Raw genomic sequence first — 15,966 nt, 5'->3', positions numbered from 1 at the left:
AATAGGAAAAGAGATGGGAAATATGCCAGCAAAGGTCCAGCACAAGATTGATGGGCTGAATGTTCCAGGGAGGAAGGGCACCAATTCTATTATTATATCCATACAATTCTTTCTAACACTGCTCAAACCAGTGCCAATGACTGCATCATTTTGAATGCAAATCATTTCCTTAATTGCTTGAATTATCTTCAAAAACTTTAAGTTAGAACCTGATCCTAACTGCAAAAATTACCACACCTCAGAACAATCACTGTTTCTACAAATTGTAGCTATTTGTTGGTCTTTGGGGGCAGTTCTAAAAATTAAGCTGACCGTTTGGGCACAAGGCCACTAACATACACGTTTAAAAAGCCTCGACCAATGTGCAACACTGAAATGAGAAGTTGGTTCAGTATGGCTTTTTAAAGTCACTTTCTGTTATTTAAAATCATTACTCAGGTAATGGATCAGATACTCATTAATTAAACTAAAGGTGTGTTTTTAAACCAAACTGTAACAAGTAGAATATTTTTAATAGAAAAAAAGTCACTCAGAATATACTACCAGTAATGAGCTGCCCAATAATTTGCTGAGAGGCCTCACCTTTCACAGTAAAGATGCCGCAACAGGTATTCTCCAATATACATGGCATCCCTGGTATTCAGGGAGAAAAGAACCTTGCCCACAAGACACCTGAAAGATCCTTTGACAGCCAGCTAAACACATCATTTCTGACATTCAGAATCTATTAAGTACTATTTAAGCTATTTTTAAAAAAAGGCATTAAAAGAAACCCCACCAAACTACTTAAAAGCATTTAATAAATAAATTCAAACAATGAAAAACTCTGAATTAATTTTTATTGAATTAATTTATATTTGCCTTAGTCCCTAGCAGCCAATCCACTCCACCAAAATCGATGAAAAAGCTGTTGCTGTGCAGGGTCCAACCCGACTCTGGTTGTTCAAGCAGATTTGCCACTGTGAACATTCACACTCCATTACAGGACTGCAGAAGGAGTCCAGCATCAGAACACGGTTGGCAAAATTGACACAAGCAGCTGAACACAATGTCAGGACTCCTGGGTTCACGTGGAAACTCCGAAGTCGCAGACAGTTAAGTCAGGAAATGTTGGCAGATTTATGGAAAACCACCAACAGTTCCCCAAAATATCCAGACCGATAAAATCCTGCCTGATTACACTGGTTTATGGTAGATTTCCTGAAAAATTTATCCTGGAACTAAGAAAAGCCAACTCCCTCCACACAAATAGGAAATAGTTCACCCTAGTGTCAGCTGTATACCCAGAATTTTACAACTAGCACCCTCCAGTGGCTCAATCTATGTACCATGCAAAATATTTGCTGCCACAACAGTTTCATTCTTTCATATTATTTAAGAAGAATTTAATGTGTCAACATGTTAAAATGTCCTTAATTGGTATATTCAAAAAGTAAGTATTTTTTTCATTAATAAGATTGTGTATACTTCACTGCATTGCAGGTAAGTTACTCTCTGGTTGACCTTTTTGGTCTTTATGATGAAGGGTCCCAGACCTGAGAAGTTAACCACGTTTCTCTTTCCACAGATGCTGCCTGACCTTCCAAGTGTTTCCAGCATTTTCTATTTTTATTTCTGGTCTTCTTGCTTGGATAAGTGTTTTTTTTAAAAAAAGAAAGTGGGTATAGCCTGGGGGGGATTAGTGATAAAAGAACTCTAGGCATACCCAGTTTGGTGATTAAAAGCAAAATCCATTTCCGATATGTTTAAAAAAAACATTGGGAAAAAAAAAACATCTGTAGAGCTCCAGTCAGAAAGAGGTTGGATATGAAACATCTGCTCTGCAAGTCCTCAGGTTAATGGTATCATCCTATCAATATCCAACATGCAATTGAGTTCTCCAACATTTACTACTAGAGATTATTTTTGGTCTGATGTGTAGCAGGGAGTTAGATGCTCTCCCGCTGCAACACAAAGGAGGCTCTCAGGCTTTTAATTACCTCAGAGATAGTTTTCCCCTACCAATTCACCAAACAATGGCCTAGAATTTGCTGAATTTTGACAAAAGTTCAGCATTGCAATCAGCATTTACCCTATTCCTGAACATGCTCTGTTACTGTATTCTTCATGGAGTCCAACTGCACATTAACAGCTTGCTTAATACTGGAAATCACTTTTGGTCTTCTTTACTATAGGGAGTTAGAAGCAAAATCTGAGCCAATGGAAAATCAACCTGCTTCCATAGCTCAAGCCCTGGCCTGGGATGTATTGAAAGCAGTAATGCACAGCAATAAAATATTTCATTCCTTCAGCAAAATTTTGCACTGGGGAATCAGAGATAGAAACTGCTTCTTCAGGAATCACAGGTAAGTCCCCTGGTTCTCTTGAATATTCCTGGAGGGCCAGCTGGAAGAGGCCTGGCCAAGGAGATGAATTCTCTTTCCAGTCAGTGGACTGATGTAAAGGTCTCAATTCGCGTGGTTCTGCTTTTCAAGTTCTAGACAAGTCAAAACTAAATGAACACCATGCAAGCTCAAAGGTTAATAACCAAATGTACAATGTTCAGCCTTGTCCTGGCTGTGTACTTGCTAATAAAATCTGTCAACCTTTACCTTCTTCCAGTTCTCATGAAAGGTAAACTTTGACCTGAAATGTTAACTTTGTTTCTCAACAAATCAATGTTAAACAGCCTCTTATCTGTTTGTACTGAATTTGCATAAACGTTTACTATTTAAAATTTACCAACAAAAAAATACTACTGCAGACCATTTTCCCCATAATCTGTCAGTTCAATGCAAGGAGAATGTGATAAATCTGGATATTTGCTCATTGTGGTATTGAAACAGCATTCACAACTGCTAATGTGCTTAGAAAAAGCATAATAAAATCAATCAGACCAAGTGTCAACAAAAAAAAGAAAAACTTTAGCCTTCATCCTGATGGGTTACAAAACTCACCATCTGAGAAACCACATTGGTTTCATTATTTCTATAACATTCTGGAGGTAAGAGAGTTTCATTTCGAGCAGTTTTCACTAAGTAATTGACTGTCTGCATTTACTGGATTTCCACCTGAGAGTCATTTCAACTACTCATTGTTTTCTGAGAATTAAAGATGCACAACCACACAAATTTTTGTACATTTTAAAGGAATAGCCTGAATTAGTACATCTCACAACTTCATGGCTTTGGGGCATTCTGAAGTAAATCAGAAGTGCAATCATTGTTGAAATGGAGGAAATTTACAAACTAATTCAACAGTTGCCTGCAGCAGTCCCTTTCACAGAGGCGTCGTCAATCAAGACAAATGAGCAAAGAATGAAATCGACACAAACTCAGTGAGCCAAATTTTGGGCAAGAGGACAAATGAAATTAGGCAAAGCAGACTGCAGTCTAACAAACACATCCATGGAATGGAACAGAGGACACCTTCAATCTAATGCAAGCAAATGTGAAAAGGAAATCGTAGGGAGAAAGAGCAGTGAATGGACCTCGACATAAACGAGAATTGTCCAATCATTGAAGCAGGGCAGGGCAATGTGCTTCAGCAACTGAATGGAATATGTACGATTTGAATGTTTTGCAATCATGGACATCTTTCCTTTGATGTTTAAACATTTTTTTTAAAAAAGCCGCATACATAGTGGCAACACTATTCCCAGCCAGAGTGGAGATAATGGGGTAATTTTCTAGACAATCAGGCTGTAAATGACCGAGATTAATTTTATCTGCAGTTTGGATGGAATGATCCTTCTCTCACGTATTTTGCTGGAGAAATTGCTCTGCATTTACTGTGAGAAGTCATTATGGTTTCTTTCAGAAGTTCTGCTCTCTAATCTCTTTAAATAGACCTATTTTCTGAATAAATTGACTTTGTTTGTTGTACAAGTTGTTATTTACTGTTAACCCAGATGTACACCCTGCCTGGGCTCCAACTCACTGGCAGATACATTGGGGCTGCTTCGTCTGACCTGCCAGTTGGCAGATACTAGAATAAGCCCTGAATTTACCCCTTGTTCAAGTCAGAAGGTGGGCTTCTCAGACGGGGCGCCCACTAGTCACTAATGCCCCAGCCTTCTAACTGTTCTTTGCACTGTTCATGCCAGTCCCTTGCAGCTGCTGAGCTTCCATGGAGTTTGGTATCTCCCATCCTTTGTACTGGGTGGTGGTGGGAATTTTCAGTGTGCCTGGGCCACTGAAAGGCAGTAAGCAGCTGGCCAAGTTAGGCAACAGAAAGATTAGTCCAAAAAAAAAAGTTAAAAGACACAGATGGATAGAAAAGAATAAAATATTCCATGGATTCATATTGCAAAACACCTCATACCTGAAATCATATAATCAAAATGTAAAAAGGCCTCACCAGCAATGCCTTGCTTGGTGAACAAACTAAATCATTTAGTGTGATGCTTATCATTTTTATTTGGATATCCAACTGCTTGAATTTAGTCAGTTTAATAGTTAAAAAGAAACTTACTTTTGGTTCTTTTGCCAATCACGTCTCCAGGTTCATGCCAAAGGGAACAATTTCTCAGTATCTACTTCCTTTCTATTTCCTCCATGATTATAAATACCTTTATCTACTTCTTTGCAACCTCCTCTGATCCAGAGATCAAACCCAGTTTCTCCTCTCCTTCCACATAGCCGAAGTTCCTCACCCCGGAATAATTTTGGTAAATCTCTTCTGCACTGTCTCCAAGGTCTTCACATCTTTCCTGAAGTGTAGCACCCAGAAAAGGACACAATTCTCCAGTGGTGGCCAAACAAGTGTTTTATAGAAGTTCATTATGTCTTCCTTGTTCTTTTAATCTATTCCTCAATTTGTAAAGTCCAAGATCCTCAATGTCTTCTTCGCCATTTTCTAAACCTGACCTGGCACTTTCAAATGAATGATGCACACTCACCTGCAGATCTTTGTTCTTGTGCCCCTTTTAGAATGGGGTCCGTTAGTATATACCACCTCCTCTCATTCTACCTACCAAAATGTAACACTTCAAATATCTCAGCGTTAAATGTCACTTGCCAGCTATTTACCCATCTTTCCTAAACATCTCACATCCAGAAATATTTATAACCAAATCCTGCCCTTTTTAAAGCTGAGTCTCTGTGAAAGGGCTGGATGGCTTGGAGTTTGTCAAATGTGTTCAGGAACGTTTTCTAAATCAATATATAGAGATACCAATGAAAGAGAATGCAATACTTGATCTCCTATTAGGGAACCAGACAGGTCAGGTGACAGAAGTATGTGTAGGTGAACATTTTGGGTCCAGTGACCATAATGTCATTAGTTTCAAGTTAGTTATGGATAAGGATAGGTCTGGTCCTCGAGTTGAGGTTCTAAATTGGAGAAAGGCCAATTTTGTGGAAATGAGAAAGGATCTAGGAAGAGTGGATTGGTTTAAGTTGATTTCTGGCAAGGATGTGTTCAGTAATTGGAAGGCCTTCAAAGGCGAAATTTTGAGAGTGCAGAGTTTGCATGTTCCTGCCAGGATTAAAGGCAAAGTTAACAGGCATAGGGGACCCTTGGTGTTCAAGGGATATTTGCGATCTGGTTAAGAAAACGAAAGAGGTGTATAGCAGGTATAGGCAACTAGGAACAAATGAGGTACTTGAAGAGTATAGAAAATGTAAGAAAATACTAAAGGAGGAAATCAGGAAGGCAAAAAGAAGACATGAGGTTGCTTTGGCAGATAATGTGAAGGTAAACCCGAAGGGTTTCTACAAGTATATTAAAAGGATAGTAAGGGACAAAATTGGTCCCCTAGAAGATCAGAGTAGTCATCTATGTGTAGAGCCTCAGGAGATGGGGGAGATCTTAAACAGTTTTTTTGCATCAGTAATTACTCATGAAACTGGAATAGTGTATATGGAAGGAAGGGAAACCAGCAGTAGTGTCATGGAACATATAGAGATTAAACAGGAGGAGGTGCTTGCTGCCTTACAGCGAATAAAGGTAGATAAATCCCCCGGGCCTGACATGATACTTCCTTGGACCCTGAGAGAGACCAGTGTAGAAATTGCAAGGCCCTGGCAGATATATTTAAAATGTCCTTAGCCACGGGTGCGGTGCCAGAGGACTGGAGGGTAGCTCATGTTGTTCCATTGTTTATAAAAGGCTCTAAAAGTAAACCAGGTAATTACAGGCTGGTGAGCCTGACATCAGTAATAGGTAAATTATTGGAAGATATTCTGAGAGATCGGATATACAAGCATTTGGACAGCCAAAGGCTGATTAAGGATAATCAGCATGGCTTTGTGCATGGTAGACCGTGTTTAACGAATCTTGTAGAGTTTTTCGAGGAGTTTACCAAGAAAGTAGATGAAGAAAAGGCTGTGGATGTTGTCCACATGGACTTTAGTAAGGGAGGTTAGTTCAGAAGGTTCAGACACTAGGTATCCATGGAGAGGTCGTAAACTGGATTCGAAATTGGCTGTGTGGGAGAAAACAGAGAGTGGTAGTGGATGATTGTTTCTCAGACTGGAGGTCTGTGACTAATGGTGTGCCTCAGGGATCGGTGCTGGGACCATTGCCGTTTGTTGTCTATGTCAATGATCTAGATGATAATGTGGTAAATTGGATCAGCAAGTTTGCTGATGACACCAAGATGAGGCATTGTGGACAGCGAGGAAGGCTTTCAAAGCTTGCAGAGGGATCTGGACCAACTGGAAAAATGGGCCAGAAAATGGCAGATGTTGTTTAATGCAGACAAGTGTGAGGTGTTGCATTTTGGAAGGACAAGTCAAGGTAGGATATACACAGTAAATGGCAAAGCACTGAGGAGTGTGGAGGAACAAAGGGATCTGGGAGTTCAGATACATAGTTCCCTAAAAGTGGCTCACAAGTAGACAGGGTTGTAAAGGCAGCTTTTGGCATCCTGGCATTCATAAATCATAGTATTGAGTATAGGAATTGGGATGTTATGGTGTGGTTGTATAAGACATTGGTGAGGTCAAATTTGGAGTATTGTGTGCAGTTCTGGTCACCTAACTATAGGAAGGATATCAGTAAGATTGAAAGAGTGCAGAGAAGATTTACTAGAACGATGCTGGGTCTTCAGGAGTTGAGTTACAGGGAAAGATTGAACAGGTTAGGACTTTATTCCTTGGAGCATAGAAGAATGAGGGGAGATTTGATAGAGGTTTACAAAATTATGAGGGGTATAGACAGAGTAAATGCGAGTAAACTCTTTCCACTTAGATTAGGAGAGATAAGTACAAGAGCACATGACTTTAGGGTGAAAGGGGAAAGGTTTAGGGGGAACATTGGGGGAACTTCACTCAGAGTGGTGGGAGCGTGAAACGAGCTGCTATCTGACGTGGTAAATGCGGGCTCATTCTTAAGTTTTAAGAATAAATTGGATAGATACATGGATGGGAGAGGTCTGGAGGGTTATGGACTGGGTGCAGGTCAATGGGACTAGCGGAATAAAGTGTCGGCACGGACTAGAAGGGACGAATGGCCTGTTTCCTGTGCTGTAGTGTTCTATAGTTCTAAATTCATGACTGCAACTGTGGGATTTTGCACAGGAGTATGGTTTTGCGGCCAGCAGTCTTACACAACAATAGAGAAGGCTGACAGTTTCACTGCCTTTACAATAACAAATCGTGAAACCTCATAGCATAAAATTGAGCAATCCCTTGGGAGCTTTGTTAAAAAGTAATTGTGAAAAGAAAATTGTCTAATTTAATTTAGAGGACAGCTAAGATTACTACCCAGTTTTATCAGAATATCAAACTCAACGATGTTGAGTTAATTATGGGAAAATCAATGAGGCAAAGACTGTGGTAAAGATATGCTTCAGGTACTGTACACGAGTAATGTTGTACCAATGGACAAACCATAAAAACACGTTTATGAAAACACGTGTAAATTGCTATAAAACTAGGTAGAATATCACGTGGTCCAGTTAATCCCAGGATTTATTCTTTTCTCACAGGAATCGACGATGGTCCTTTCATTGATGGCGCTACATTAATCACAGATCATCCGACCAGAGACATACAATCCTTTCTGTAGTGTGTCAATATAGCCTTTCAAAGACACATGCCATTGCGAAGAACCTTTGAATGAAGCACTGAGTCTAAGTGTTGGGTAGGTCAGAAAGTGTGCTAATTTAAGCTTCGTTTAAAAACAAATGATGACACTATCTGAAGGAATGTTTCAAGGCACTGAGTCAGCAACACTCCAAAAATTACAACTAGTGGCTTGAACGAAGTGGATGAATACCTCATAGCAACTGTGCTCGTTCTTATTCATCCACATCCAGGCGTTTGAGGGTTGTGAAGAAACTCAGGAATTGCAACACCAGATATCCATTACCTGAAATTAATCCTTTTAGAAACTTCCTAAAATCATTTCCACTTAAATGGTACACACACTGTTGATGGCAAAAGTAAATTAAACATTTAAACACATCTTTCATTTGAGATGTTGTAGCAAAGTTTCATCCATTCTTTCAGCTGGACAGAAAAGTTCACATCGTTACTATTTCACATTACAGCAGGTCAGTTATTTGCGGTGGCATGGCCAATATTCATCCCTCAGTATTGCCGTAGAAACAGATTATCTGGTCATTATCAGATTACTGTTTTGTGGGAGCTTATTTCATTAGTTGTAGAGCACTTTGGGACATCCTGAAAGTACATTAAAAGTGAAATACAAATTCAAATCCAAGTATAATTGTACTGAAATTAATACATTTATTTATACAATCCTTGATTACTCAGAGTCTTGGGTTTCAAGACATGATTTTCAGGTATAATTATCTTGTAGAGTCATACACCGATATTGCTGCATTTAACCAGTCCTACCCTTGGCCATTTGATCTCAGTAGGTCTACTGGCAGTAGAATGATCAAGGTATATTGGCAGAAGGAATTTCAATGCAGAAATTGAGGCGAATAGCTTTTTGACAGAAATTCAGCCTACGGATACTAACACTCAAATACTGTCAGCAAAACTAAAGAGCTGATTGTTGACTTCAGGAAGGGGAAGGAAGGCGAACATGCGCCAGTCTACATTGGGGGATTGGCGGTGGAGAGAGTCAGCAGCTTTAAATTCCTGGGCATTAACATATCAGATGACATATCCTGGGCCCAGCATATAAATGCAATCACAAGGAAGGCACACCAGCGTCTTTACTTCCTTAGGAGGTTAAAGAGGTTCGGCTTGTCACCAAACACTCTAACAAACTTCTACAGATGTACGGTTGAAAGTGTCCTGACTGATTGCATTATGGTCTAGTACGGCAATTCAAATGTGCAGAAACACAAGAAGCTGCAGAGAGTAGTAGACTCTGCCCAATACCTCATGGACAAATCCTCCCCACCATCATTAGTATCTACAGGAGGTGCTGCCTCAAAGCGGCAACATCCATCATCAAAGATCCCCACCATCCAGGCCATCCCATCTTCTCACAGCTACCATTGGGCAGGAGGTACAGAAGCCTGAAGTCCTACACCACCAGGTTCAAGAACAGCTATTTTCCTTCAACCATTTGTTTCTTGAACCAACCTGCACAACCCTAAACACTAGAGCAACACTATGACCACTTTGCACTAAAATGGACTTTGTTTTGTTTTAGTTGTGTTCTTTCTTGTAAAAGTTGTGTATAATTTATGTTTTACTTGTGAATGCTACTTATATGATGCCATGTGTCTGTGATGCTGCTGCAGGTAAGTTTTTCATTGCACTTGTGCACACGTGCACATGACAATAGACTTGACTTTGACTTGCCAAATCAACACCAGGCCTGCCAGGAACGGTTGTTTTACAAGAAAACCTGAGCCTACATCAGGAGGAAGTTGTGATCAAATTAGGGGGGTTATGTCAGGACTACCCCATGCAACTTCAGTCTCAAGGCAGAAGAAAGTCACTCACCATACTGATCCCACCACATCAGAGCCACAGCACCCATCATTAGTGTATGACAAAAGTTAATAGGGATGCTAAGAAATCATTTTTCCACACAAAGGGTCAATACTTAATTCAGGGTAGGCCATGCCACCCTGCTTATCCATATCACTTTCCCAGCCCTTTTCTTTGAACATGGAACAAAGGTATTATAGTTGGAGGATGAGCAGAACTTATGAAGCACAAGATTATAGAAAACAAGTCACTGTCCAGTTTAAATTGGCTGTGATCTCCAACAGCTATTGCCTTTCTTGTGAAGATGCTGTGGTAGAAATTCATTATTGCTCTTGTATGCTATGTAACAATGGACAGGGAAGGCAAATTTTGGAAGTAGAGTTCAATATGCAGATGCTACTACACCATATGTATAGCTCATGCAACCAAGGACAAATTTCTTCCCCGTTTTCTTCAACTGTGGAGATGTGGCAGGAGCTCAGGAGTATTGGCATTGTGCATTGATGGGATTAATGGGGACACGGTGTGTTGTACAGAGTAATAGTCCTCTACACCAGCTGAGTGTAGAGTACATGCCAGACAATTGTTCTTCTTGTGTTTGTTAATCTTCTCTCTCAAGATTCTCAGTTTTACCATTAACAGCCACCTTGGCGCAAACTCTTCATTGCTATTTGTTCAAGTTTACCTCCTACTTGCAGTTCTGATAGGATCAAATCACATATTTTGATCAGAATGCTGGGTGACTGGTGACCAATTACATTACCCATTTGCTCCCATTACCTGTAGACCTGTATACTAAAAAGCACAATAGATACTTCCTTCTACTTCTTGCTTACATTTCTTCAGCCAATTATTTAATCGTGAAACCTCCCTAAATTGCATCCCGTACAACTTCGGAATTCACAGTTTATAATTTAGCAGAGACTCAATGTAAAATAAGGAGCACTACAAAAAAACCCAAACATGGATCAGATTAAGATTTCTGTTTCTGACTCAGTACCTTCCAGGTCTCATTTATATCCTATCAATTAAAAGTGAGTGTGCGCAAATCATAGGTAGGAGATTGCAAGAGCAAAAAAATGCTATTTGTCCAGCAGAGTAGGCATTAATGCTGCAATGCAATGATAATAGCCATAGAAGAGATGTTCATTGTTCATCAAGCTAATGAGCAGGCTTTAAAAAGACCCCAACGATAAACCCGCAGATTTAACTACATTTACATTGGTGACAGTATGCTTCCCAAGGTGTTGTTCACACCATATTTGTTTTATAAGGCCTGGGACATTCTATCACACAAAAAAAATATTATTCCACTGCTAGTTCGAATGTCCCTTTGATGCACAAGTTTTGATCGCTGGAAGCAGACCCACCTCAAAGACAGTGATAGGTTAACTATTGCAAATATACATCTGGAAGTCAATTAGCAGATTGGAGTTGCTAAGACTGAGAATCCTTTGTAAATTCTTCCCACTTCCTTCCTCTCAGAGACAGATTAATTCAACAGGTTATGATTAGCTTTATTTTCTCATGCATACTTTCATATAACAAATGGTATATGCAAAAATAGCATGAAAAACATAACCTAAACACATGGGCTTGGAACATGAGCCTGGATTTGCAATTAGCAGCAAGGCCTCGACACAGACCTCAAAAAGCCCTGTGCACTGAAATCTAGTTATCTCTGTAGTGAGGATTTTCTGACATCAGTTGATATCAGGTATCAGAGGCAGGGTATCTAACATGTTCCAGTAATTGTATGATCATCAAGCAAATTGAGTAACCAATCACATTGAAGAATGGTCACAGGCATAAACCAGGAAGTAAAAACATAATTTTTAGACTGATCTTGTAAACGTTTTACAGAGTGCAAATTAAAAATTGAAATGTACAAAGAATAAGACAGAAATTGTAAGCAAATGGGAAAAAAGTAGATTTTTAGTATTTTAAACATGGAATTTTTATATTTTTTTGAAGGACAACAAGTTAGATATTTTGGGACCAGACAATTTGTTTAGCAGCAGTTATGCTTTAACATAAAATTTAGAAACTCAGAGCCTACTCACAAAATGATAAAAAAAATATGGTTCTTAAGCAGTAGAGTAACAGGTTCTCATGAGTTCACTTGATTCCTGCATATTATATCAGAGAAAGCTGCAAAAATCATGCTCTTTGGGAAGAGCAGTTAATCATGGGAACACCTTCTGGATTTCTGAATCTGTAATACATTCCAGAACAGTTTTCCTCCATTCCAACAGCAAGCACTGATATCATCATCAGTCTCCGCAAATTCCAAGATTTTAAAATGATAGCCTGGAATTCAGAAAAAAAAAATCTGTTCTTTTCCTTTCTTCAAGCTTTTAGCTCCTTGGATCATTTTACTGCATTAATGGCAGCTTTATTCCAAAATAAACAAACTTTTGCATTAAGAATCTACAAGCAAAATCCACAGGAGTGAGCTCATTGGATGAATGGCCCATTCTCATGTTATTTTCCTAGTTATACAATTTCCATGCATTCTGTTCCCTCAGTTGAGTAAGTAACTATGATAATGTGCATACTTCCAAACAGATTAAACAATAAGCATACATTGCGCTGCTTTAAATGCCACACATTCTTGTTTCTCAGCCCTCAACCGAAGATACAAGAACAGTCCACACGTGTAACACCCAGACAGCAAACTATAAATAATCCTCCACCTACTATGTATATACAATGCTTTAAGACTGTCACCCTCTCTTTCCCCGGTTATTTAGCTGCTGCGGCAAACCACCTGTCAGAAGGATAAAATTAACCAACAGAAGGGAAAAAACAACTTCCTTCCCAATCCCCAAAAGGGCAATGGCAAATTACAGGGGGCGAGCAACTGTCGTGAAAGGCAGAAACTCCGGACAACTTTTATCCACTTATCTCAATGCTGCAACTTCAATAATCAACATCAGACAGAATAAGTCACATTTCACGAAGTATCGCGGTGAGGTTCAACAGCGGCGTTACAAACATTTGTGCAACAAGAAAAAAAAAGGTGTCAGAATTGCAGTTAGAAGGACATGCTCTGCCCCGAGCTTCCGGGGCTTTCACAGCTGAGTGAAACATCCAGGCTCACCCCGTGGCTCCGAAAGGAGGACCCTGTCTGAGACACCCTCGGTGACTGCTTACCTGCGGGACCTGGCGGCTACCATCTCCGCACCCTGGGCATCCTTGGCAGCACTCCCCAGCTCAGTCTCTGCCATTGTTCTTTCCTGCACTGGGGACGTCAGGCGCGCTGGGTTCTGTAGTTCGGCAAGCAGGAGGAGCCTATCACACAGCCCAACACCAGAAGCGTATAAGACTACAACACCCCGAAGCCTCGGCGCCAGCTGGACGCTTGGTTGAAATAGCAACGCTAAGTAAACATCCCAGCAACTGTGAGAAGCCCCACCTCCTCTGTCAGCCTTGCAAATGTTAAACAATCCATTGCATCCATCAAAGCGCCCCCCCCCCCCCTCTCCCCACTACACCCGGAGATCGCAATCTGCTATTCAGAGTGCGGAGCAGAGAAAAAAAAACCGCAGGAGTCCATTCTTGGGAAATGAACTATTTCATCTCATTTTGTCCAGCAGCTTTTGCCTGAAATTATTTGTAGTAATATTGCAAGCTAACTGTAGGACAAAATTCAGCTCAGTTTTTAAATGGTGCAGCAGTTTAAAATTGTTAACACAACTATTGCTAATCTTGCTAGAAAATAAATTTCTGAGTTTGGGTCAGGTACTTTATGCATTTCCTCACTGATCTGGGTGCAGATTTGGGTGGGTATGTGCCAGAAAACAGTGTGTGTGGGAAATTTGGTAGGAAATTACCAAGCTTAAGACACTAAGAGGACATTTGAGATATTGGGACCACGTAGAACCAGAAGAAACAGAATTTGCCATAGATTTTAGAAGTTACTGTCAAAACAATAGTAAGTCAAATGATATTTGATGGAGCAAATTCAAGCAGGGAATGGCTGCCTGGTTAAATGTGGTTCTCAGAGAACAGATTAATTCAACAGGTTAATTTTATCTTCTTATGCATACCTTCCCATAGCCAATGGTATGTGCAAAAAAAACATGAAAAACATGACCTCAGCACATGAGCTTAGAACACAGGACCTTCCCCTGCCTTTGTATATGCAGCAGTTTTACCTGTCTCACTCTTACCATGTATTTCAAAGGCTTGAAGTTTCTACAGTTGCATAATAGATATGACCCAAACACACCATATATATTTATAAGGAGACGAAAAATAGGAGCAGGTGCAAGTTGTAAGGTCCCTTGAGCTGTTCCAACACTCGATACACATTTGTTTTTTTTGAAGACTGGATAAGAGCATTAAGAAAACCACCCAGTCTGTAATCTAAGCCGATACTCGATACATTATTTACAAGAGCAAACAATTGGTTTATTTTCCCCAATGAGTAAGAAGCAACAACAGAGGAGAACTGTGTGATTTTTATTTGCCAATTGACCGGATTCCACAAAATGAAGGATGTAAATTGTTCTACATGTAACTCAGGCAATCAACAGAATGCCACTGGCAAACATCAAGGTTAGTGTCTGTGCAGGCTACTTGCATAATCTAATTGAGAAGCATAATGGTAATTTTGAGGGTTACTGATGAATCAAAAGCTTAAATTAAAATATAGATTTATAAACCTAATATTTACTTCAGTGACTTCAGAGATCACTGGTTATGGAAGGCCTCAGGCATGCAAAGACCCTCCACTCCTCCCTGTCCGGGGCTTGCCACAGACAGAGCCATGGCAGATGGGCAGGCAGTCAGAATGAATGAATGGATTCCTCCAGAACTGTTAGGACCTCATAATAGGCTTCTTGGCCCAACCCAGGGCAGCCCAACAAGGCAATCCCATGGGCCTTTATGTTGTCACCCGGACTTGGTGTCCAAGGATCAGAGGGTGGGCTGAAGTGTAGCCAGAAACTGTGGAGCAAACTTTCAGTGATAGAAGCAAGGAGATAAGCTTTCATAATCCATTTAAACATAGAACATGGAGCCCTGTGCCACAAGATGGGCAAAGGCAAGGAAACTGTTCAGAGTAAAATGTACAGATGAAACTAAGAAACAGCCCAGGGATTACTCATGAACAGGGTTTCTCATGTAAGAAATCCCACCTATTTGGGGATCAGCTCAGATAACTTCATCCACACTCAAACTCCCTTAACATATCCATTAGTGTCAGGGCCCAGTGCTTTGGATGCAGGTCTTGAAACACAGTAGAATCCCTTCAAAAATCTGGCCCCATCTAACTCACCCATCCAGTGTCCAGAAATCTCCCAACATCACCCCGCCAGCCAGACTTATCTCTTCCAAATGTGGGGAGAGTTCCATCTGGAGGCCGGCACATACTCCAGAGTCACCAGCTTCAGTTTAGCAGCTGCTGTGAGTGCCAGTAACACAATGAAAGTTCTTTGCCCAAGGACTATAGGGTATATTTTCCCTTTGATTCCAAATAGACCATCTGTATTTGAGAAATAAATAGTGAGTAAGAACTTCTTTTCAACTGCTTCATGGGAGTTCAGAACAAAGTAACTATAAATATATAAAAGTATAGGGTGTGCACATTTTCAGCTCTCACATGTACTGGGTAGTGACAAAGTAAACCATGAAAGTAAATAACTTGTACACAATTTTAAGTCACATTCCAACATTCTAATTATCAGTGCCCATTGAGAGGTCTAAAATTAACAACACTTGAAGTTTTCTTGAATTGCTTATTAGTTATATTTTAATCTAGGTATGATCTAGTTACGAGAAGGATATAACTAGACTTTAGGAGACCACAGACAGACTGGTTAGAGGCACGTTGTGGGTACCCGAGGTTTTGTTAGTATTGAAACTTCATTCAGGGAAGTGCCAAATGAAACAATTTGGTCAGAAGGATGAGAAGAGATAATATGATCTAAATGAAATAGCTTTAAAGGAAGTGTTGAAACAAAGAGATCTTGGAGTATATGTACAAAAATCTTTAAGAATGGGCTACACATGGGAACCTTGACTTTATTTATGGAGAGTACAAAAGTGAAAAGGCCTTTACAAAGTGCTGCTGAGGAATCAGCTGGAATAATTCTTTTCTGGGCACTGAGAAGGTGAT

At 40.1% G+C, this 15,966-nt stretch overlaps 1 protein-coding gene across 2 annotated transcripts in view; it reads right to left on the bottom strand.

Moving 5' to 3' along the window:
* Nucleotides 1-13,074, bottom strand: part of LOC127578788 (uridine-cytidine kinase-like 1) — a 98,760-nt gene extending 85,686 nt beyond the window's left edge. For both annotated transcript variants that reach the window (XM_052031237.1, XM_052031236.1), the window contains exon 1: nt 12,999-13,074. In XM_052031237.1, the coding sequence (XP_051887197.1) occupies nt 12,999-13,072 (74 nt within the window). In that variant the 5' untranslated portion in view covers nt 13,073-13,074. The remainder of the gene's footprint in view (nt 1-12,998) is intronic.
* Between the last annotated feature and the right edge of the window lie 2,892 nt (nt 13,075-15,966).

The sequence above is a fragment of the Pristis pectinata genome, chromosome 16, assembly GCF_009764475.1.
Source record: "Pristis pectinata isolate sPriPec2 chromosome 16, sPriPec2.1.pri, whole genome shotgun sequence".
In the NCBI taxonomy this organism is placed as follows: Eukaryota; Metazoa; Chordata; class Chondrichthyes; order Rhinopristiformes; family Pristidae; genus Pristis; species Pristis pectinata.
This window is presented reverse-complemented; position numbering and strand designations above follow the sequence as displayed.